Source organism: Saccharomyces paradoxus, chromosome XVI, assembly GCF_002079055.1.
Source record: "Saccharomyces paradoxus chromosome XVI, complete sequence".
NCBI classification, from domain to species: Eukaryota; Fungi; Ascomycota; class Saccharomycetes; order Saccharomycetales; family Saccharomycetaceae; genus Saccharomyces; species Saccharomyces paradoxus.
The window spans coordinates 652964-675594 of record NC_047502.1 but is presented as its reverse complement, the minus strand read 5'-3'; the positions used below and the strand labels follow the sequence as shown (position 1 = coordinate 675594).

The 22631-nt window shown below is 38.9% G+C and overlaps 14 protein-coding genes and 1 non-coding gene across 15 annotated transcripts; 8 read left to right on the top strand and 7 right to left on the bottom strand.

Annotated features, from left to right (window-relative positions):
* Window positions 1–111: 111 nt before the first annotated feature.
* SPAR_P03310 (uncharacterized protein) lies at window positions 112–1224 on the top strand (the record flags this gene model as incomplete). The annotated part of the gene is made up of 1 exon (XM_033913937.1): window positions 112–1224. One exon carries the CDS (start codon window positions 112–114, stop codon window positions 1222–1224), a length of 1113 nt encoding a protein of 370 aa, XP_033769828.1.
* Window positions 1225–1448: 224 nt separating this feature from the next.
* Window positions 1449–2660, top strand: OPY2 (Opy2p; the record flags this gene model as incomplete). The annotated part of the gene is made up of 1 exon (XM_033913936.1): window positions 1449–2660. One exon carries the CDS (start codon window positions 1449–1451, stop codon window positions 2658–2660), a length of 1212 nt encoding a protein of 403 aa, XP_033769827.1.
* An 859-nt stretch (window positions 2661–3519) lies between these two features.
* On the top strand, window positions 3520–5562 carry TKL1 (transketolase TKL1; the record flags this gene model as incomplete). Its single annotated transcript, XM_033913935.1, has 1 exon — window positions 3520–5562. The coding sequence occupies one exon, from the start codon at window positions 3520–3522 to the stop codon at window positions 5560–5562; it is 2043 nt and encodes a 680-aa protein (XP_033769826.1).
* A 372-nt stretch (window positions 5563–5934) lies between these two features.
* LTP1 (tyrosine protein phosphatase LTP1) lies at window positions 5935–6420 on the top strand (the record flags this gene model as incomplete). The annotated part of the gene is made up of 1 exon (XM_033913934.1): window positions 5935–6420. The coding sequence occupies one exon, from the start codon at window positions 5935–5937 to the stop codon at window positions 6418–6420; it is 486 nt and encodes a 161-aa protein (XP_033769825.1).
* A 144-nt stretch (window positions 6421–6564) lies between these two features.
* NOT5 (CCR4-NOT core subunit NOT5) lies at window positions 6565–8250 on the bottom strand (the record flags this gene model as incomplete). The annotated part of the gene is made up of 1 exon (XM_033913933.1): window positions 6565–8250. One exon carries the CDS (start codon window positions 8248–8250, stop codon window positions 6565–6567), a length of 1686 nt encoding a protein of 561 aa, XP_033769824.1.
* Window positions 8251–8713: 463 nt separating this feature from the next.
* Window positions 8714–8795, bottom strand: SPAR_Ptrna9S. The gene has a single exon. It is a non-coding gene; the product is annotated as a tRNA-Ser (tRNA).
* A 1931-nt stretch (window positions 8796–10726) lies between these two features.
* Window positions 10727–12427, bottom strand: MED1 (Med1p; the record flags this gene model as incomplete). Its single annotated transcript, XM_033913932.1, has 1 exon — window positions 10727–12427. The coding sequence occupies one exon, from the start codon at window positions 12425–12427 to the stop codon at window positions 10727–10729; it is 1701 nt and encodes a 566-aa protein (XP_033769823.1).
* A 466-nt stretch (window positions 12428–12893) lies between these two features.
* On the top strand, window positions 12894–13775 carry SPE3 (spermidine synthase; the record flags this gene model as incomplete). Its single annotated transcript, XM_033913931.1, has 1 exon — window positions 12894–13775. The coding sequence occupies one exon, from the start codon at window positions 12894–12896 to the stop codon at window positions 13773–13775; it is 882 nt and encodes a 293-aa protein (XP_033769822.1).
* A 189-nt stretch (window positions 13776–13964) lies between these two features.
* Window positions 13965–15377, top strand: HOS1 (histone deacetylase; the record flags this gene model as incomplete). The annotated part of the gene is made up of 1 exon (XM_033913930.1): window positions 13965–15377. The coding sequence occupies one exon, from the start codon at window positions 13965–13967 to the stop codon at window positions 15375–15377; it is 1413 nt and encodes a 470-aa protein (XP_033769821.1).
* A 163-nt stretch (window positions 15378–15540) lies between these two features.
* Window positions 15541–16098, bottom strand: ISA2 (Isa2p; the record flags this gene model as incomplete). The annotated part of the gene is made up of 1 exon (XM_033913929.1): window positions 15541–16098. One exon carries the CDS (start codon window positions 16096–16098, stop codon window positions 15541–15543), a length of 558 nt encoding a protein of 185 aa, XP_033769820.1.
* Window positions 16099–16205: 107 nt separating this feature from the next.
* On the bottom strand, window positions 16206–17129 carry UBA3 (NEDD8-activating protein UBA3; the record flags this gene model as incomplete). The annotated part of the gene is made up of 1 exon (XM_033913928.1): window positions 16206–17129. The coding sequence occupies one exon, from the start codon at window positions 17127–17129 to the stop codon at window positions 16206–16208; it is 924 nt and encodes a 307-aa protein (XP_033769819.1).
* A 393-nt stretch (window positions 17130–17522) lies between these two features.
* ROX1 (Rox1p) lies at window positions 17523–18638 on the bottom strand (the record flags this gene model as incomplete). The annotated part of the gene is made up of 1 exon (XM_033913927.1): window positions 17523–18638. The coding sequence occupies one exon, from the start codon at window positions 18636–18638 to the stop codon at window positions 17523–17525; it is 1116 nt and encodes a 371-aa protein (XP_033769818.1).
* A 1401-nt stretch (window positions 18639–20039) lies between these two features.
* On the top strand, window positions 20040–20545 carry SPAR_P03200 (uncharacterized protein; the record flags this gene model as incomplete). Its single annotated transcript, XM_033913926.1, has 2 exons — window positions 20040–20080; window positions 20167–20545. The coding sequence occupies 2 exons, from the start codon at window positions 20040–20042 to the stop codon at window positions 20543–20545; spliced, it is 420 nt and encodes a 139-aa protein (XP_033769817.1).
* A 154-nt stretch (window positions 20546–20699) lies between these two features.
* Window positions 20700–21176, bottom strand: FCY1 (cytosine deaminase; the record flags this gene model as incomplete). The annotated part of the gene is made up of 1 exon (XM_033913925.1): window positions 20700–21176. One exon carries the CDS (start codon window positions 21174–21176, stop codon window positions 20700–20702), a length of 477 nt encoding a protein of 158 aa, XP_033769816.1.
* A 285-nt stretch (window positions 21177–21461) lies between these two features.
* JID1 (Jid1p) lies at window positions 21462–22367 on the top strand (the record flags this gene model as incomplete). Its single annotated transcript, XM_033913924.1, has 1 exon — window positions 21462–22367. The coding sequence occupies one exon, from the start codon at window positions 21462–21464 to the stop codon at window positions 22365–22367; it is 906 nt and encodes a 301-aa protein (XP_033769815.1).
* Window positions 22368–22631: the final 264 nt, after the last annotated feature.

Here is a 22631-nt window from a genome sequence, read left to right as displayed (position 1 = left end):
TCACAAGTATTGTAATAAAAGCTAACAAAAGAAGCTGACTTCACAAGTAAAGGTAGCAAACGTAAGTATAACTAAAAAGCAAAAATCATAATAAAAAGATAAACTTTAGTCATGCAAATGATTTCTGGAGTCTTACCCACAACATTAAGTCCCTCGGAGCTTAGGTCTGATGATGAACGAACCTTCCAGTTTGATGAGGAAGCTGAAATACCAACGCATTTGACTGAAAGCGAAGATTTACGAAGGTTAGTCAATGAGACTGCACAATTGGGTGTCAGGGTTGATCATATTCACGATAAAACTGATCAAGAAATTGCCAGGTTGGAAAAAGTGATCAAAGAAGTCACTGAAAGTGATACTCTTTTCAGATCCTGTTCTGGTTGGTTTAAAACCCATAAGAATTTTTCGGACAGTGAAAGCAGTTCAAATATACAGCTAAAGAGTCTTTCTCAATTGCATGGCTGCTATGATCGTGATTGGAGGAAGAGATTAAATAAATGGTTTAAGAAAAACAAGAGTAAATTAGCTCTACTCTCGACGGGTGACCTCGAAGTGAGAAATGATGATACAGTATATGAATCGGAAGGGGAATTTATGGAACAAGGTAAGACACCATATTTTGAGACTGATGAATTTATGAATGGATTAAATATTATATCACCATTAACTCCTGATGATTTTGAAAATGACAACACATACGTTAAAATTGATGAAACCTGCCAAATCCATCCCACTTCGGAGTGTGAGAAATCCTCCATAAGCCCCACATTTGGGAACGACATCAAAAAAGAGCTAGTAACTGATGATACGGAAAGCATTATTAGCGGACCTCCATTACAAGAAAATAAAAAGACTCTTCTGAAATACCGACATGTCAGGACTTCTCTTGATATGCTGAATTCTGAAAAGAGTACTTCCAAAAATAACAGCGGTATGTTCCGTATTTTCCATAGAAGTTCCCCTCTTGGCGGCAAAACCCAAGAAAACGTGCCACGAGTGTGGGACACACTTAAAAGTAATTTGGGCAGAGAAATATATCTTTTGCAGGGAAGATTCAAAAAATGGACTGCAAAACATCAAAATTTTAAGAAGAACCAACTTTTCAAGGGTGAAGACCCCGTTGCCGTTCCCTTACCATCATCCGATCCGGGAACGGAAACACAGTTGGGAACTAAATTCTGTCTTATGCCTGGAGAGGGTCAGCCTCCCGTACAACAAGCGTAACCATAGAACAGTTTAATAAATAAACGTCCCTTGTTTGTGTAAATCGAGTACGGGCATGATATAAATAAAATCTAAATAATGCCAAATATCAATAAATACTGTTTACATTTCCGGACTGTATTGCATTCTTGGAATCGAAACGCGTTAAATTCTCGACAAACAACGCGTTACCCTCTCAACAGAAAAATAATACCACATTGTCCATGAAGTCCATTTAAAATCAAATGGTTTCAATGGGCTATTGTTATTGTGCGCTCCCGGGCAGAATAGGAGAGGTACTGTATTCAACAAACCGGTTACACTCGTTTTCTAAGAATCAAATAAAAATGTCAAGCACTTCCAAGGCTTCTACAAGTTCATCCTTGTCGAGCACAGCCACCTCTTCAACATCTGCAGCTAGAGGTAGTGACGGGTGTGTTGTTTGCGAGTCGGTCGCCCCATCATGTCCTGTGTGCGCTTCAGGAGAATATTGTGTTATGACTTCATTGACATGTGACAAATGCCCTTCCACATATTGTGCGAAACAATCCGACTCGCAATTGAGCAGTTTATCTACTTCCTCCTCCAGTTCTAGTTCTAGTAATTCAAATGGCAAAACTTCATTGATTGTAGGGTTCACCGTGGGTATTGTGGGTGGTGCGATGCTTATTGTCTTGGTAGCGTTGTATTTCATCAATAAGAGATATTGGAAGCCCAAAAGGCAAAGAAATAAAGCTTTGAAGCTGGAAGAGACATCGCAGAATTACGGGAACGAAGAGGACTACTTCGACGATGAAGACGACGACGATGAAGACGATGACGACGACGATGAAAGTACTGGGGATATGAGAAAGGAAGAAAGCCACACTCTGTTTAATGCGCCATTAGTACCTCCGACTCTTAACGTGCCGGGGAACAGAAGTTCCACATCTACCACGCGTACAAAGGCTTCTAACATTTTGCCTATTGCCTACATTCCTGGTGTAACAAGCGGTTTGACTGCCGACAAACTGCAATCAAAGCTACGTTCAAGCTCAAAGAGACAAAATGCGCCTGGCGATATTAGATCCCATATAACTTTAGGTTCATCTATCTTAGATGGCCTGGATGAGGACGATGATGAGCATAATCAAGGGCTCGATAAGGACTCGGGGGATAATCTCATAACTGCTATTCGTGCTAAGCCCAAACTGGTTCAAATAGCGGAGGAAGAAAGTGACAAAGAGATTCAGGACCTGGATGTCATTGGGGAACAAACAGAAGCGGATGATGTTGCAGATGATCTTTTAAACATGGCAAAGAATGAGGCAAGCGAGGATCAGAACAACGATGATGACGACGAAGAAGGAAGCTTTATACTAGATTTAGAAATCCCAGAATCGATACGCGAGAGCACCCAAGGCAGTCGTACTGAGAGCCCGTTTGAGGACAAGTTCGAAATACATGATGAACGATAAATAAAAAGCCTAGAAGTATTCTGAAACCCCGGGGAAAATACTATATTATATCAATATTCAATGATCTACGTCTATATAGTCACCTGTATACGCCGTAATAAACGCTTTTTTTCACTTCGTTAAACAGAAGCACAAGCAACAATGTAAGTATAAATTAATATTCAGGTTTTCCAACGTGCCCATATTATTATCTATCGCGTAGCTCCTCCAACGGTTGGTTACTCGAATGTCACAATTTTCCAACCAAATATAAAATTCATAAATATTTACATACGATGCGCTTACAAAGCGATAAGCTCTGCAACGACCCAAGCTGCATTGAGCCATTTTTCACATACCTGTCTCTTCTCTAGGGAATAACCATCCGAAAAACGCCAACGGGACTAAAATACAACATAATTCCATTTCGGTCATGGATGATTAACAAGATCTAGTACTACTGCATTACATATTACCTGACCCTGGAAACGGGCTTAAAAGCCCTTATACTATAGTTCCGCTGCGGGTATCCATCGATTCTTGCTTTTTCTTTCCGAGAAAGGCCGGCAGCGTTTGCAGTTCCGTTCGCGATCTCTCGAGAAGTTCGAGAAATGAAAAATTTTCTTGGAAAGCCAAGAAGGTACGATCGCAAGCATGATTCATATATAAACTCTTTCCCGATCTTTTTGGTTACGTACATACTCCCCCCTGATCTTTTACGTACATACTTGATCGTGACTTCTTGATTAATTAATTTCCTCGTTCTCATCGTTGTCTACCTTTTTATTTTCATTTTTTAAGTTTCAGATCAAACTGAAGTATAACAGAGAAGGAAGCTCATCCCAAGCAACTCTATATATTTACCTCTTTAGCAAATAAAATGACTCAATTCACTGACATTGATAAGCTAGCCGTCTCCACCATAAGAATTTTGGCCGTGGACACCGTCTCCAAGGCCAACTCAGGTCATCCAGGTGCCCCATTAGGTATGGCTCCAGCTGCGCACGTTTTATGGAGCCAAATGCGCATGAACCCAACCAACCCAGACTGGATCAACAGAGACAGATTTGTCTTGTCTAACGGTCACGCAGTTGCTTTGTTGTATTCCATGCTACATTTGACTGGTTACGATCTGTCCATTGAAGACTTGAAACAATTCAGACAACTGGGTTCCAGAACACCAGGTCATCCTGAATTTGAGTTGCCAGGTGTCGAAGTCACCACTGGTCCATTGGGTCAAGGTATCTCTAACGCTGTTGGTATGGCCATGGCTCAAGCCAACCTAGCTGCCACTTACAACAAGCCAGACTTCACCTTGTCTGACAACTACACCTACGTTTTCTTGGGTGATGGTTGTTTGCAAGAAGGTATTTCTTCAGAAGCCTCTTCTTTGGCTGGTCACTTGAAATTGGGTAACTTGATTGCCATCTACGACGATAACAAAATCACTATCGATGGTGCTACCAGTATCTCCTTCGATGAAGATGTCGCTAAGAGGTACGAAGCCTATGGCTGGGAAGTTTTATACGTTGAAAACGGTAACGAAGATCTAGCTGGTATTGCCAAGGCCATTGCTCAAGCTAAGCTTTCCAAAGATAGACCAACTTTGATTAAGATGACCACCACCATCGGTTACGGTTCCTTGCATGCCGGTTCTCACTCCGTGCACGGTGCTCCTTTGAAACCAGACGATGTTAAACAACTAAAGACAAAATTTGGTTTCAACCCAGAAAAGTCCTTTGTTGTTCCACAAGAAGTTTACGACCACTACCAAAAGACAATTTTAAAGCCAGGTGTCGAAGCCAACAACAAATGGAACAAGTTGTTCAGCGAATACCAAAAGAAGTACCCAGAATTAGGTGCCGAATTGGCTAGAAGATTGAGTGGCCAACTACCCGCCAACTGGGAATCTAAGTTGCCAACTTACACCACCAAAGATTCTGCTGTGGCCACTAGAAAATTGTCAGAAACTGTTCTTGAGGATGTTTACAACCAACTGCCAGAATTGATTGGTGGCTCTGCTGATTTAACACCTTCTAACTTGACCAGGTGGAAGGAAGCCCTTGATTTCCAACCTCCTTCTTCCGGTTCAGGTAACTATTCTGGTAGATACATCAGATACGGTATCAGAGAACACGCTATGGGTGCCATCATGAACGGTATCTCCGCGTTTGGTGCCAACTACAAACCATACGGTGGTACTTTCTTGAACTTCGTTTCTTACGCTGCCGGTGCCGTTAGATTATCCGCTCTATCTGGCCACCCAGTTATTTGGGTTGCTACACACGACTCCATCGGTGTCGGTGAAGATGGTCCAACACATCAACCTATCGAAACTTTAGCACATTTCAGATCTCTACCAAACATTCAAGTTTGGAGACCAGCTGATGGTAACGAAGTTTCCGCCGCTTACAAAAACTCTTTAGAATCTAAGCATACTCCAAGTATCATTGCTTTGTCTAGACAAAACTTGCCACAATTGGAGGGTAGTTCCATTGAAAGCGCCTCCAAGGGTGGTTACGTACTACAAGATGTTGCTAACCCAGATATTATTTTGGTTGCCACTGGTTCCGAAGTTTCTTTGAGTGTTGAAGCTGCCAAGACTTTGGCCGCAAAGAACATCAAGGCTCGTGTTGTTTCTCTACCAGATTTCTTCACTTTTGACAAACAACCCCTAGAGTACAGACTATCGGTCTTACCAGACAATGTTCCAATCATGTCTGTTGAAGTTTTGGCTACCACATGTTGGGGCAAATACGCTCACCAATCCTTCGGTATTGACAGATTTGGTGCCTCCGGTAAGGCACCAGAGGTCTTCAAGTTCTTCGGTTTCACCCCAGAAGGCGTTGCTGAAAGGGCTCAAAAGACCATTGCATTCTATAAGGGTGACAAGCTTATTTCTCCTTTGAAAAAAGCTTTTTAAATTCTGATCGTGGATCATCAGGTTTAATATGATATTATTTGTGAAAAAATGAAATAAAACTCTATAAAATTTAAATACAACTTTTTTTATAAACGATTAAGCAAAAAAATAGTTTCCAACTTTTAACAATATTCCAGATAATCATTCTTATTTCCTTCTTATAGTGTAAGTGTAATTGCCATGATTGCGCTTTCTTTCTTTTTCCTTGTGCCAGCACATGCCGAGTTTGAGTACCAAACTCTTCGAGCAAACCACACCATTCAAAAGTATATATATCAAGCTGATAGAAAATATGTAAACATAAAAGCTAACAGAGTCCCTGTGATCTTTGGGTAAGAGGCAAAAAGCTGAGAAAAAAAGACCAACAGGAAAATGACTATTGAAAAACCAAAAAGATCAGTCGCATTTATCTGTTTGGGTAACTTCTGTAGATCGCCAATGGCCGAAGCAATCTTCAAACATGAAGTCGAAAAGGCTAATCTAGGAAGTCGCTTTGACAAGATTGATTCATTTGGTACCTCTAATTACCATGTGGGAGAAAACCCCGATCACCGTACGGTATCCATTTGTAAGCAACATGGCGTTAAGATCAACCATAAAGGGAAAAAAATAAAGACCAAACATTTCGATGAATATGATTATATAATTGGTATGGATGAATCTAACATTAATAACCTAAGAAAAATACAACCCGAGGGTTCTAGAGCTAAGGTTTGCCTTTTCGGTGATTGGAACACTAATGATGGGACTGTGCAGACCATTATAGAAGATCCTTGGTATGGTGACATACAAGATTTCGAGTACAACTTCAAACAAATTACCTATTTCTCCAAGCAGTTTTTAGAAAAGGAGTTATAAATTGGCAAGTAATGATGATGCGATCTCTATTTAGTAAGAAGATAATGTCTGGAGATGAAGTTTAAGACTACAGATTGGGGGATTTTGAATACTATATTTACTTGGTAAATTATGACGAGAATTATATAAGTAAAAGTAAACTGTTTACAGTTTTTCGAAATCTTCTTCATTATATACGAAGTCGTTACCGCAACGTCTCGCTAACCAACTTTTCTTATAATCGAAGTATCTCCATGATTCCTCTTCGGATTTGCCCATTCCTGGTGGTAACTTTTCGATTTCTTTATAATACCAACAACGATCTACCCTATTAAATAGCCAGTTTCTATTTTTGAAAAGTTCTCTAGCAGCTAAAAACTGTTCATACGAACCTTGATAATGATAGAATATGAAAAATAAGGTATCAAGGTCGAACTTCATGAATATTCTGGCTAGTGAAGTTCTGGAATAGATATCGTCATGCTTTTTGGATTTTGCTTTACCATCTTTCCCGAACTTATCGTCAGTATCGTTTTCATTATTCGTTAAATTTAAAGGTACATCGTACGGATAAACAAATCGGATTGGTTCACTGGGGAAAAAGATAGACGTTGGGTGAGGTAAAGATAATGGTTTGGTGTAGAGACATGGTGAATCTGCATCCAGAGAATCTGGACAATTCAACAGCGAGGATTCTAATTGCGATACCATCTTTGGTGACATTTCTTGAAGTGGTTGCATCAAATACCTTTTCGAGTCCAACCAGTATTTCAATTCGTCGTTGAATAAAGGATTTTGGAAAGCAGCATTCGTCTCTATATCTTGCTGGATTGTTTTTTGGATTTCATCTGTTCTATCCGGTGGGAAATTAAGTTGTTGCTCTGAGTCGTTTTCTGATTCCTTCTTTTTCATGGACACATTGGTAGCCGGTGTACCAGGGATAGAATTATCGAACTTTATTGAGTCATCTTTCACTGTATGCAATGGCGTATCAGCTAACAGAGGTGTTGGCGTAGAAGATATAGATTGCGAGGCTGACTCTGCAGCAGGCGCCACTGGTGTCACCGCCCTATCTGCTATAGAAGCATCTCTCTGTGGGGCTTTCTTCTTTGGAGAACGTTCTTGTTTTTTCGATGAACGAATGCTGGATAAAGAAGAAGATTGATTGTTTGCTTCTTTTGGAGCTTCATTGTTACTTGACGAAGGTTGTATTTCGCAACCCATGTCCTCGTAAATTGTATCGTATTCAATGAAATCGGGATCATCATTATTCTCTACATAGTACTTTATATCGTCTTGGAATTCTTCCACGGGATCTGGGTCCATTTCATTATTTTGAAGTTTCTTCAAAATATTCTCTAGGTTGGCGATGTGAAATTCGTGCCTTTCTGTTTGTTCCTCATTCTCTTGAGCCTCATACTGTTCTAATTGCTTTTGTAGTTCATCTAAACAGTCATGAATAAATAAGACTTGATCTCTCTTTTTGAGTTCTTTAGGATCCTTAATTATATCTGGATTTGTTAAAGCCTCCTTTGAAAACTGTTTTGTCTTCATTAACTTCTCCACAGACTTGAATCTTTCCATGCCATTTTCGATCAACCTCCTATTAGTCATCAAGACACTCTGTTTATCCTTTACATCTTCTTTGCTGAGCCATGTTTTTATTTGGTCTCTATGTTTTTGCAGCTTCTTGATTTCTCTTTTCAGGTCAGATTCCAGCTTTTCTCTATGCGAAGAATTGGAAGGGTCTGTTGATTGAAATTTTTCATATATGTCATCGAAATCTTCAATTCCTTCCTTTACTTTCTTCAAAAGCTTATCAATATCCTGTTGTAGCTTCCTTTGAGACATGATAGAATGAGCGGTTGTTTCATGCAATCAACAAAAATAAAATAACAAAAATGGTTCAATTACAGTTCCTAATTATTTGTTGACGCGGAATGGATGCCGTTTGATCTTGTTGCTATTACCTGGATTAGTTTATTGTACCAAATGTGGAAGTGCTCCTATGCTATAAAAAGTTTCGTAGCCAAAATTAGAGGATGGTCGAAAAATCAATAAGGAAGGGTAATACATTGTTTTGCATCACATGATCAGGTTCGAACGTTTATGACGCACTTCATAACGAATGCGAACTCTCAGAGGAAATGTGATTAAACAGGTTGATGTGTTACTTTATCGCTTTGGTGGAACACTCGCAAGTCCATATTGTTCTATTACCTCTTATTTTTTCAAGATATGTGTGCTTCTATAATTGTAAAAGAAACTATGCTAACGTAGTGACTATTAAAAAAATGATACTCTCAAAAAGTAACGACACCAGCAGGATTTGAACCAGCGCGGGCAGAGCCCAACAGATTTCAAGTCTGTCGCCTTAACCACTCGGCCATAGTGCCTAAAATACTCTAAGTGAATTGAACTATAATACCTACTAGTAAAGGTCAGCATCTTAACTAGTGAAACTTCCCCCATAATGGCTGCGAGTACATTACTGTTGGAATGAAGTTCTAATATCATCTATTTAGTATTATATTATTACATACGGTGCAAGAGGATGGCATAAAGATTGAGAAACAGTCATCCAATCTAATGGAAGCTGAAATGCAAGGATTGATAATGTAATAGGATAATGAATGACAACATATAAAAAGAAAGAAGATAAAATAATAACACTATGTAGAACTATCGATTCCCTTTTGTGGATTCCTATATCGTCGAGGAGAACTTCTAGTATATTCTGTATATCTAATATTATAGCCTTTAGTAAAAGTGGAATCCCAACAATTATCTAATTATTCACCCAATTCTCAGTAATAGGATAATGGATGACAACATATAAAATAAAGGAAGAAGTAATAATATTATTATGTAAAATTATCGACGTCCTTTTGCGGATTCCCACATCCTCGAGGAGTATGGTCTGTATACCTACTATTATAGCCTTTATCAACAATAGAATCCCAACAGTTATCTCGATATTCACCATTTCTCAGTTTCATATCAAACAATGTTGGAAAAGAAACACTCAAAAGCTGTTAAAAAACGTCCAATGAGCGCAACAGTACTATATGAAAACTAATATGAAGTTAAATTATGGCCCTTTCATTCGCCGATTTCTTTTCATCGGTAGAAGTACTATCACCCGTTTCTAGTGGGCCGTTATGTAAGTAATACTCTTGGAACACATGGGCCGTCGCCCAATGAATTACTACGAAAATCACAACAGTCGCCAGTAGCACGAAAGCCAGTAGCACGATTGCCACTAAATAGTCATCATTATTTGGTGTTTTCTTTTCAAGAAAAGCTCTCCCCGACTATCCAGTTCTTTTGCAAAGTATGCTATCTGCATGAAGAGATTAAAAAGGGTCAGAGAAAGGTATAATAGGAAAAAATACGTCCAATTCTTATATTTGAACCACTTAGGGTGTTTTCTTCTCGTGTTGCAACGAGAGCATGTTATCTTAGTACACCGTGGAGGCTGTAGATTAATCTTATTTCTATATGCTCTTTCCATCCATATAGCAAATGCCCAAATGGAAACAAACATTGAATATACTATCAGCCAAATAAAACTGCTATCTGCTTTCTGCATTTTAAGTGCAAAAAACGGTTGAAATGAACATCGAAGCATTTTTGTGATGAAATACAACCGCATTACTTTGACAGTAAATCTGATGGCCAACGGCGGCAATATAGCATCCTTATTAGGAGCAGGAATCGTGCTTTTGTCTTCTTTGATATTTTGCATAATTGCGCTACCGATTATCTCGAGGATGGAAATATTCAACAGAGACACTTTAAGTAAAAAGGGTCCTTCTTTTTATATAATTTATTCTCGGCAGTGAAAAAAGTTGTTCCAGCTTCAACTTTTTTCCGTTGAAATAGTAAGCAGCGGAAGCTGATCTCTTTTCTACCAAGAGACTACTCGCATCTCGGTAATTAGTCTCTCTAAGATCTTGATACATGAAGCTCGCTATAGAAAGAAAATGCAGAATAGAAAAGGGTCTATATATGTAATTATAATATCAAACCCTCTTATCTGCCCTATTAATTATTCTTGTTTTACCCCTTTTCCTGTTTTGTTGTATTACTCACAGTAAGAAAGGTGTGTCATTATATAACGGAAAATGAAGACAGTTATGGCTCAGTTCGCAGACTCATTTATTTTAACTTCCATCTTTTTTCGATTGTGGACCACGCTGAATAAACCCAGTCACATGACGAGTGAAAAACATGCCCTCTGCATTTCACAAGTATATGCAAACCTAAATTTCATCGAGTGTTACGGCATACAATGAAAATCTGAAGCACTCCATAAATGGATTGGTCAGCTAACAATATCCTGGAATTTCTTGATAAACCTGTTCCAGCACTTCACATCATCATACAAATTACATTCAGAAATAGTGTCGAGAGTAATATGATCTTCACTTACAATTAATTGTAAGACCGATGACTCAGCTTGATTAGGCTTAGAGCTAACGTCTTTCATTTCTATGTCTGCTCCTTCCACCGGTTCACCACCATAATCTGTACTAGTACCTTGTAGTACACTGTCATCTTCCATCACAATATCATTTTCTGCATTTTCTTGATTTGAAACAGAGGCGGTAAATCCAAGGTCATTTCCACCTTCCGTAGTTGAAGACTGCGCTTTGATACTTTCTCCATTTTCTTCCTCTATTGCGGGTTCAGATAAAATTTCATGCAAATTAAATTGTTGTAGACCCTCTTCTTTAAGCATCATTGCTTCAGTTATACTGGGACGTTTACTCTTATTTGTTGAGGAACGCCTCCTTCTAGAGGCCTCAACTACACTTCCATGTCTGTTAGTCCTTGGGATCGGTTCCGTTTTAGATGTTGAAGAAATTTTGTCTTTAGCCAAGGTGGAGAATGGAGCCGAGTGGTCAGGTTCAAGTCCTGGTGAGTTCAAATTTGAATTGGGAGTGGAGATTAGTTTAAAAACATTTTGGAGTACTATCCTCGACCATTGGACCCATTTTAGTATCTCAGAGATTAGATCTAGGTTGTCATTGCTAATGTCAAATTTCTTAATATTGATTAACTTCGTTGTAAAATCATTCATCAGGTGTATCCTACTATTGTAGTTATTGTTTGAAAATAAATCAATTATAGGTGGCGAAGAAGACGAACTTGATGAACCTGTAACTTTATCTATAATAAGCTCTGGTGATATGAAATCTTCAGGAAACCAGATTAAATCTGTACAATTATCTTCCTTAGCGTTTGCTGCTATCTCCATAACTAAAGAAATTCCGTTTGAAAAGTTCTCAGCAGATTCATTTATCCAGGATTTGGTTTCCTGTGAGTATATATACTCATAGAATCTGTACTGTAAATCGCTTTTATTCTCATCTAAATAAACCTTAGCTAAAGGCACCTCCTTACCATTCCTGTCCTGGGTTAAAATATATATTCCAAATTTGTCGTTTAAATTGGTCCTGACTATAAAGTCGCAACAGTTGTCTTGGAAATATTGTCTAATATAGTGTGAAAGTTCCGTAAAATACTTGAAAAGATCAAGTTTACCTTGGTTGTTAAGAGAACCATTGCTTGAATCTAAACTTTTGTCAGAGGAAGCATTATTATGGGAGGTAGAATCGGACTCAATGTGTGAGTATGCATCTAAAAGATATAGAAACTTCAAATTGTTATGAAAGGCTTTCAAATCAGGATACTTTGTTAAGGAGTTCAGAAGAATGTTACTTTTTTCATGTTCCCCATTTCGTTGGTTAAAGTAGTCAAAATTATCAAAATTAGATGCTAGTACGAGCTTAACGTCTTGAATTCTGTCTTGCTTCTTATTGTAGTCAACATCTATCACGATAATTTTGGATGCAGTGGAGAGTCTTGAAAGTTCATTACTCAATTCTTCTGTAAAAGACTCGAGGCCCAACGTCTGACAGAGTCTTGTTATATTCTCCAAAGTTATGGAACCAGGCTTGTAATCCTTGAACAATTCAATCATGGAGTCTAGAGTCTCCACATAAGAGTCTCCTTCCACCATTCTCCAAAAGGGCTTTGTTAGTTTTTACCTTATGTTCTTCTTGCTTTGAATGAGAGCTTCTTCTTTTTCAAACACAAACGTTCCTTAATAGGTAACATTCATTTTAAGTTTTGAAAAATTAATCACTTGCAATTACATTCTGGCAAAAAAAATGTTGCAAGATTTCGCAAAAAGTTCAATTGCAATTTTTAAAGCATCAAATGCCTGTTCGCAAATACAAGATTAGAACAACATACAAACGCGATTCTCTACATCAATATTCTGCACCTGCATGATTTAAGGAACTCCTCATTTCTTTGCTTGAGAAAAAAATTTTTTTTTCACCTTTCATTTTTTTCTCTAAAAATGTTGTTGGCATGAGATAAGGAATAACTGTGAGGTAAAACTAACTTAATAATTTAGCCTCTTGTACGTTTAACACAGTAATTCAGTTGAAAAGAGCAAGCACTGATAAGCAATAAATCTAATGGCACAAGAAATCACTCACCCAACTATAGTAGACGGCTGGTTCAGAGAAATTTCTGATACCATGTGGCCAGGCCAAGCCATGACTTTGAAAGTAGAGAAAGTTTTACACCATGAGAAGTCGAAATACCAAGATGTTTTGATCTTTAAGTCCACTACCTATGGTAACGTTTTGGTTTTAGACAATGTCATTCAAGCCACCGAAAGGGATGAATTTGCCTATCAAGAAATGATTGCCCATCTTGCCCTGAACTCCCATCCAAACCCTAAGAAGGTTCTTGTTATTGGTGGGGGTGATGGTGGTGTCTTGAGAGAAGTTGTTAAGCACGAATCCGTCGAGGAAGCCTGGTTATGTGACATTGATGAAGCTGTTATCAGACTATCAAAGGAGTATCTACCAGATATGGCTGCCTCTTATTCCCACCCAAAGGTTAAGACTCACATCGGTGATGGTTTCCAATTCTTAAGAGATTACCAAAACACTTTCGATGTAATCATTACTGACTCTTCTGACCCAGAAGGTCCTGCTGAAACTCTATTCCAGAAGGAATATTTCGAATTGTTGAACAGTGCTTTGACGGAAAAGGGTGTAATCACAACCCAAGCAGAAAGTATGTGGATCCACTTGCCAATCATTAAAGACCTAAAGAAAGCATGTTCTGAAGTTTTCCCAGTTGCCGAATACTCTTTTGTTACTATTCCAACTTACCCAACTGGTACAATTGGTTTTATGGTTTGTTCCAAAGATAAAACCTGCAATGTCAAGAAGCCACTACGTGAAATCTCTGAAGAAAAGGAAGGTGAGTTATACAGATACTATAACAAGAGAATTCACGAAGCTTCATTTGTCCTACCAACCTGGGCTGCCAAGGAATTAAATTAGGAAGAATTCACATATATATGTTTATTTAGCTAAGTACTTTTATTGAGCTTTGCTAGGGAGTATTCTTTGAATTACGACTTAGAGTGAAATAGAGTAATGAAAAAAACTAAAAAAAATAAGAAACAGGAATTAAGAAAAAAAGTACTTAAATATTTAGTAACAAGCCTCTGTTGCCTCTAGGTAATCACCATGTCGAAATTGGTCATATCAACATCGATATTTCAGTCTCAAGTAGCTGATTTACTCCCATGTAACAATCATCAAAAATCACAGCTGACGTATTCCCTATTAAACGCGTACGATCTTCTTCAGCGATTTGACGAAGTGTTAGCATTTCCTTACATTGCTAAGGATGACCTACTGGAGTTCCATTCGAAGCCATATATCAGTTATTTGATAAATGGAAGATTCAATAAAACATTGCCACAAGATGCAAATGATCCCATAGTAGAGTGTAAATGGGGTGAGTTGAGTGAATTGGCTGATAGCTGGAACGAAAAGAATGATCACAATCCCTCGCAAGATCTTCAGAGGTTCTCTAGAAGAGAAGATCTCTATAATTATTATCTGAGTTATTCACAAGCGCTTGAGAAGAATAACAACAGCATTAGTGAGAGCGAGGCGTTCACCAATGATGAACCAACAGATCCTTACGTCGTAGATTCTGAAACAAAAGAGTATAATTTAGAGGGGGATTGCCCAGTTTTTTCGTACCTTCCTATGCACTGTCAAGTTATTGCTGGGGCCACTTTAAACTTGTTGGACCATTTATCACCCTCACACCGTCTTATCGGTATAAATTGGGATGGTGGAAGGCACCATGCTTTCAAACAGAGGGCAAGCGGATTCTGTTACATAAACGATGTCGTATTGTTAATTCAGCGATTGCGCAAAATGAAGTTAAATAAAATCACTTATGTTGACTTCGACTTACATCATGGTGATGGTGTGGAAAAGGCTTTCCAATACTCTAAACAAATACAGACAATTTCGGTACATCTTTACGAGCCTGGATTTTTTCCTGGAACCGGTTCTTTAGATGATTCACGAAAGGGTAAGAACGTGGTTAATATCCCCTTAAAGCATGGTTGTGATGACGATTACCTGGACTTGATTGCATCCAAAATCGTCAATCCTCTGATAGAAAGGCACGATCCTGAAGCTTTGATAATTGAATGTGGTGGTGATGGGCTTCTAGGTGATAGATTCAATGAATGGCAGCTAACAATAAGAGGGCTTTCTCGGACTATCATAAATATCATGAAAAGACATCCACGAGCGCACATATTCCTGCTTGGAGGAGGCGGATACAACGACTTGTTGATGAGTAGGTTTTATACGTTCTTGACCTGGTGCGTTACGAAGCAATTTTCCACCTTAAGATGTCACGACAATAATTTGGCCCAAGACGAACCATTTGATGTTTGTGATAGTGATGATTCTGAACAGCTTATACGGGAACACGAGCTTGTTGAAATGTATAATGAAGAGAACTATCAGTATTGGATATATGAGATGGAAGGAAGTTCACGGATGAAAACGTTAAGAAATGACAATAAGGTTAAAGATATGGTTGAGCTTATGAAATTTTATGGACTGTGAGAGAATTTAAGTTAATTATTTAAATATAAGGTAATAATGCAAATGCCGCAGCGATTTGTCCCATAATGCTTTTGCTAGGTCTTAAATATGTGATTGAGATAACAAAGTAAAAGAATGCTTTGTCACTCGGGCATGTTATATACAGGAATGGATATGATACATTTTAATTTTCAATATCAAAACTACTTCCACAACCACAACTACTTTTTAGCCTACCATTGATTATTTTGAACGAAGAACCGATCAATTCATTAGTGTACGTCAACGTAGTGTTATTTAAGATGTTTAATGATTTGTTGTCAATAATCACTCGGCCCTTGTCCTCGGGTAACACGTATACTATATCCTGGGAATCATCATCACCGTCAAGATCATCTGAAAATTCCTTGTCTTTGACGTTATTCTTCACATCCAACTTAGAAGCAGGTTCCAGGGTTAGATTGTACTGAAAACCGTGGCATCCGCCACTTTCCACACTAATTCTTAAATTTTCTTTACTATCGCGGTAAATCTCAGCTAGTCTGTTCGAAGCCCTTTCAGAAATAGATAAATTCAACCCAGGTGTCTCATTTATTATTATTTTCGGTGTGATTAACGGCTCCTTGGTAACCAGATCTGAGTAAAATGCTTTCCGTAATGGGAAACGTCTTAGGGGAAATTGGCGTAAAGTGGTAGGGGAAAATCTAAAGTTTAGTCTGGTAAACATCAATTTAGCCTGCATACCCTCTTTACTGTTTAATCACATATACGAGGTTTTTTAGTCTCTCAACTTTCTTGCAAGATGTGTAATTAAGCGATCCCAACAGATGGTATTATTCATTAGTAATATTAGTTGGAATTATCTTTTGAGCAAACAGCACAGTCGGGTAACCGCTCGAACTTGAAACTATACATAAAACACCCTTCCGAGCAGTTGATCAATGTAAAGTTATTGTCGTTTTCCAAGTCGATTAGGTCATTGTAAATCTTGACCACCTGTGTACAGCATGTGGCCGCAACCATTGCGTTTGTAGTACTTACGCTGGGTATGATACTCTTTATTATACCCAGGATAAAGCCTGTCGATAATTCTTTTGTTGAGATACTAAATTGTATAGCTCTTTCGTAGCACTTCTCCAATAAAAGTTGCATATCCGCCGTAGACTCAATATCCAGCTCAGGGTATTGTATGGTTGAGACATACTCCACGACATGTTCAATACAGCGAGGGTTGTTCGCAATCGTACACATTGGTACAGTATCCTGCTGCGAGGGCAAAGTGTCAATGGAGCACTCCCAGCATGCGGTTATGCCCGGAATGATTGTTTTTACATGTCCCTTGAGCCCTTCTGTCCCACCATCTATGAACGGGATGCAAATTTCATAGTTGGATTCCCAGGTTAGCTTCACGAGAGTCTCGTTGATGAAACGGCGAGGTTCAATGGCATCAAGTCCCGAGACTATGAATTGGAAACCCTCATAGAAGCTCGGGGGCAAAGTGGTCAGATCCTGTACGTGAGCAACGACCTCCAATTGAGGGAACCGCGAGTTTACATACCGGGCTGCTACCTGAGCTTTTGGTTTGCCTATGTCCGCATCACGGAAGAGGAATTGTCTATTTAGGTTAGTAAGCTCGATGGTGTCCATATCTACAATATGAACCTGCTTGACAAAACTTAGCATTGTCAAATTTTTCAGGATCTCGCATCCTAGACCACCTGCGCCTAATACCAATATCTTACAGTCCATTTTCGTTGCTTTATTATCCAACATATATGTATGTAGTACTCAACTGACTTGTTTTTCTAAAAAGTTGAAAAAGAAGGGTTTTAAAAAAACGACTATACTCAAACATTATACAATGATACATAAACTTATTTTTTGTAATGGAAGGATATTATTTGTGCGGTGAATATATACGTGAAAACTGAGAATATAATTTAATATATACAAATATGAATAGTGGTAGTTAGTTTCTTTTCATTTATTTTTTCTCTTGGTCCTTTGTTTAATTTTTGACTTTTTATTTGCTGTTTTTTTTACATATTTTTCTATTGTTCTTGAGACAATCAAAACTTTTATTAAACAGGAGCCAAATGCATAATTTTTGGTTAGAGGGAATATAGTATATTATAATATAACGGGAAAAGAAATGAAAAAAAAAAATCATTTTGGAGAAACTAGGCTAGTTTTGGCAGTAATTTCAGTGTTACTTGAATTCATAATTTGATGTAAAGGAATGTTTTGGTTTGGAATGTGAGGAATGTGATGATGTGTGGGGGTAGTTGTGGACAATAGATTGTTCCTAGTATGAGAGAGCGGTTTGACGATATAAGTTGGTCCCATCTGCTTTAACTGCTGGTACTGATCCAGTTGAAAGTCTTGCAGAGAAGGCAAAAGAGGGGGAGGCAGATATTGGTTAGAAATGTTGATACTGTTTAGTCTATTGTTTTCCAATATAGAGGAGTTGGGAGAAGAGGAAAATTTACTAGGAGAAGACGTTGCAGTTGTGGTAGTTGTGGTCGTGGTCGTGACCGGTGTTTGACTGTTGTTGTTAATAATTGATGAAATTAAGGGCAATTGGGGAGTAGAGTTCGCCCTTGGCTGAGCTTGAGCGACGTTGAGATAATGATGTCTCGTTGAACGGTCATGTGGAGCGGAGTAGTATGGAATAGAATTTAGTTGAGAGGACAGCTGTGGCAGATCTCTTGCGGTCTTCTCATGCGACAAAGGCAGTCCGCTTAAAGATCTAGAGACCATATAGTTAGGAGAGTTCACAGAAGGAATAGGCAACCTTTTAAAATCGTTGTTCAGTTGGAACTGGTAGCTGTTCGAGCTCGACACAGAAGAAGATGGTGAAAGAGAGTGAGCTCTTTTCATAAGAATAATATTGTTGTTGAAAGGCTGTTGTAATTGTGGCTGTGGCTGTGGCTGTGGCTGTGGCTGCTGCTGCTGCTGCTGCTGTTGTTGTTGTTGCTGTTCGATTTCCTTTAAAAGTAGTTGCTTCTTCTTAGACTTCCTTATTGGCTTGTATTTATATTCAGGATACTTCCTCTCGTGTTCTAATTTTTCCTTCTTCGCCAGACTTTCCCAGTGAGCCTTGTCTTCAGGCTGCAAGCCCTTCCATTTGGTACCGATGATTTTAGAAATGTTTGAATTATGAGGTATTTCCACGCCTTGAGCGGTCCATTCGTCTATCAAGATCCTGTGGTAGTGCTGTCTAAACAGAATAAATGCGTTCTTAGGTCTTGGAATCTTAGGAGTAGAAGATTTAGGATTCATTGTTGAATGTGTAACTGCGTTCTTTTGTATGAAGTAGTATTAGTGTTTTTTGGTATAAAATACAAAAAACAACAAAACGAAAGAATGATGAGAGGGGAAGGGGGGAGGTAAATAAGGAACCGTAAGTATATATATTTATTGAAAAAACTATAAAGGAATATAATGAGAAAAAACACTAAGACTGGAAAACAGTGCTATATTTAAGTAAAACTTCTGAAACTATAATTAACAAATAAGATAGAACAAAAAAGGAAAATGCAAGAGCGAAAAAAAAAAAAACTTTGTTTAGGACCGTTACATTACGCAAAGTGAAAACTAATGAAATATAATAGCGAAAGCACAATAACAGTAAAAACTGCACGCAAAAGACACAAAGAACACCGGCAAGACAATACGTGGAAGAACAACAAAAGAGGCAGCAACAATAGGCCCTTTTCTTCTTTGTCAGCAATCGCCAAGTTCTAGAACAAGGTTTCCGACCAGATTTCCAATTGTCTGCGTGGTAATTCCCGGTAGTTCCAGGCGGCCGATACCTCGACGGGCCAATGATATCCAGGGGATTTGTCGGCCGAGCTGAAGATCACCTGCCTGTCCGACGTCGGCTTTGCAGCTGCGGCAGCTCCCAGAATGGGCAAGAGGGAAAAAAGAAAGAAAAGCCTTTAAAACACGCCTGCACCCGAGTTGCCCTAAACGGGAGCAAGAGCCGGCTCCGATAACCGCACACTATTCTTTCCGTCCGTACGTAATCACTAACCAACATGACTTCATCCTTGCGTCACCCCGATTTTATTATTCGCTCCGGTTAAGTAAACGCCGCACCCCTGAGACCGCCAGACCGGCCGCAACAAATCCCACTGTGTGTTCCTGTCCCTTGGCACGAACAAAGGAGATAGGACGGCGCCCGTGCTTGTTAGGCGGCTACATGACTAAGTGCACTAGTTTCGTGTTTAATATAGATCAAATGTACCTCTGTGTAGTCATTTCCCAAAGTAGAGCTTTATTTACAGCTTGGATGTAGGTCAACTGCATACTAAAAAAACGTTTGCTTAAAACCCTCACACTTTTTCGAATTGGTACGTATCTGAAATCTCATTTTGGAGCTACACATTAGAAAGACAATATTGGCACGCCAATATTGTCTTTCTCAATGGCCCATACATCGCTATCGTATCGATAGCTGTTATGATCTTGGCTTAGTTCTTGTGCTTCTTCCCTCTGCTGTGGTGCTGATTGATTAATTGCGGTTATCTCTCGCCTCTGTCCTCGTAACGCGCAACATGGAAAAAAAATACTGGAAAATAATTTGGACAAAAGCTTGAATGAATAGGCATAGCACAATTTCCATAGACAAAAAAGGAATACGAATACGCCGCCGTCCGTCCGTCCGTCCCTCATCTAACTATGACTTTGAATAACGTTGCAAGGCCCGACCTTTGTGTTTCGTATGTTTTTCACGCATGATGTCTTTCAATTCAGAGCATTTTGTGAACATTTTACTAACAGTTCTACCGCTCCCTTTTTGCCACAGGTACAAGAAAATTGCACCACCAAAAGGACTCTATTCTGCTACACCAAGTATATCTGGTGTGGTTAACCAATCTATGCCAATGGCCGCTATTTTCTTGAGAAACAAGTTCATCGCCTGGTTTTCCTTGATTCAGAGTGTGCACTACTACCTGAACACCGACGAAGATATCGTCGCCTCCTACAAGGAAAATAAGTCTCCATCTCCAATGGACCAGCCTCCTGCTATCAAGCTATTCATGAGTTTAATCGGGTTGTGCGTCTGTTACATGAACTTAGTTTTCCCTCAACAGATAGCCCAACCATCGTCTAGCGCTTCTAAAGGTGAAACTAAAACCGTAATTGAGACGAGTACCGAGGTTGAGACTGAAACAGCTAAATAGTAAGCTCCTCTCTTTGCTGTTCTGTTCTTTTCCACCAAAAATATTCGCAAATACAGGACGTTTTGTGTAGTTTTTCATTTCGAAAATTTTTTTACGTCTTCCCCGGTAGTGTTTGCACTACATATATAAAATAAATACGTAAATACTGCGTGCTCTACTCACCAATGTCCTCAAACCAATCCTGAGGTCTTTCATCGATAAATTGTTTCATGATCTTTCTACATCTTTCGTCGTCGACAACAACAACCTCGTGACCTCTCGATTGTAAGTACTTCTCACCCTCACTTTTGAAATTGACGTTCTCACCAACTACACAGCGTGGAATACCATACATGATGATGGCACCTGTACACATGTCGCATGGAGACAACGTTGTATACAAAGTGGTGTCCTTGTACACCTTGCCCTCTAGCCTCCCACAGTTTTCCAAAGTGGAGATCTCACCATGTAGTGTGGCAGACCCCTTTTGGAATCTCATGTTGTGACCACGACCGAGAACACTCCCGTCTTTATTATCGATAAGACACCCGCCAATGGGAACACCGCCTTCTTTGTAGCCTAAGGCAGCTTCCTCATACGCGATGTCCATACCCTTTTGATCCCATTTGCTTGCCATTTTCCCTGTCACCATTGACTATGAAACTATTTACCCTTTTTGCTGTTTTCTCATCGAAATAGCACAATAGCTTGTAGATCTCATTGTCGAATTTGAACTGAACTTCTTCATTTTGAAGAAAAAAAGAAAAGTTCAGGGTCTCCGGGTATTAGCACCCCTGCAAGGAATGATCGGTGATAATGAAAAAGAAGGTCTTACAGCTGCAATATAACAGCAGACAAAACATGTTATTACTATAGGCTTGTAAGTTGTTACATATATCTTTACGCGTCGTAGGTTTCTACTTGCAATAAATTTGTTATGCTTCACCATAAGTTCGTATACCCATTTATATCCAAGTGGCGCTTGCAATGTATAGGAAAGTGTCCCCCACAAATCACTTTTATAGCTAACTATGCTACAATGAATGATCAAAGTAGTAACAAGAAACTTCCAATAAGGGATGAACAATGGCCTCAGTCAACAGATCCAACTCCTTACGATATTTTTGGCATTCCAAAAGCTGGGTCTGGAAGTCCTAAGCTGGACAAGAAATCGTTAAAGAAAAAATATCATCGCTATGTAAAATTGTATCATCCTGATCATTCCGATAACATTCAGATATTCGGCTCAGAGAAGGTTATCGACAGCAATAGCAAATCGCCGCTGCTGCTAACGTCAAGCGAAAAACTACATAGATTTAAAATCATCTCTCAAGCGTATGATATTCTTTGTGACCCAAAGAAAAAAATTGTATATGACACAACAAGGCAAGGCTGGACCACGTCATATTCACCACGATCCGACATCAACACTGAAAATTATCAATATGCAGGCTCTTATGGGTACCACTCCAATGCGCAGTATGAATACTGGAATGCTGGGACTTGGGAAGACGCAAATAGTGTGAAAAAGGAAAGAATTAAAGAAAACCTCAACCCGTGGACTGTCATTGGCATAATTTGTGGCCTAGCCATATGCATCGAAGGAACTGCGTTGTTAACGAAAATCCAGGAATCTCTTAGCAAGGCCGAATTTACTCATGACGAAAGTGAATTACATTTGATTCAGTCATACACGAATTATGGTCTTGACACTGACAAATTTTCCAGGTTGAGGCGGTTCTTATGGTTCAGAACTTGGGGACTTTACAAATCAAAAGAAGATTTAGATAGGGAAGCCAAGATTAATGAAGAAATGATACGCAAATTGCAAACTACTAAATGAAATCACTTATTGCGCTGCTCGCGGAATACAATTACCATATTATTTATACATTCGCTTTCTCACATATTATATATTCGAATTAAACACGTTAGGCTACCGTTTTCAGTTCGGTTTTTTTTTTTTGTTTTTTTTGTTCTATTTTTCAATATCAACTTTTTTAAAGCTTCGTGTTGTCATTTCCTTTTTATCGTAAATTTTCAATTAAGTTCATGGTTTTGGAAGTTCGAAGAAAAGAAGAAAAGTAAGTATTGCAAAGCTAAAACC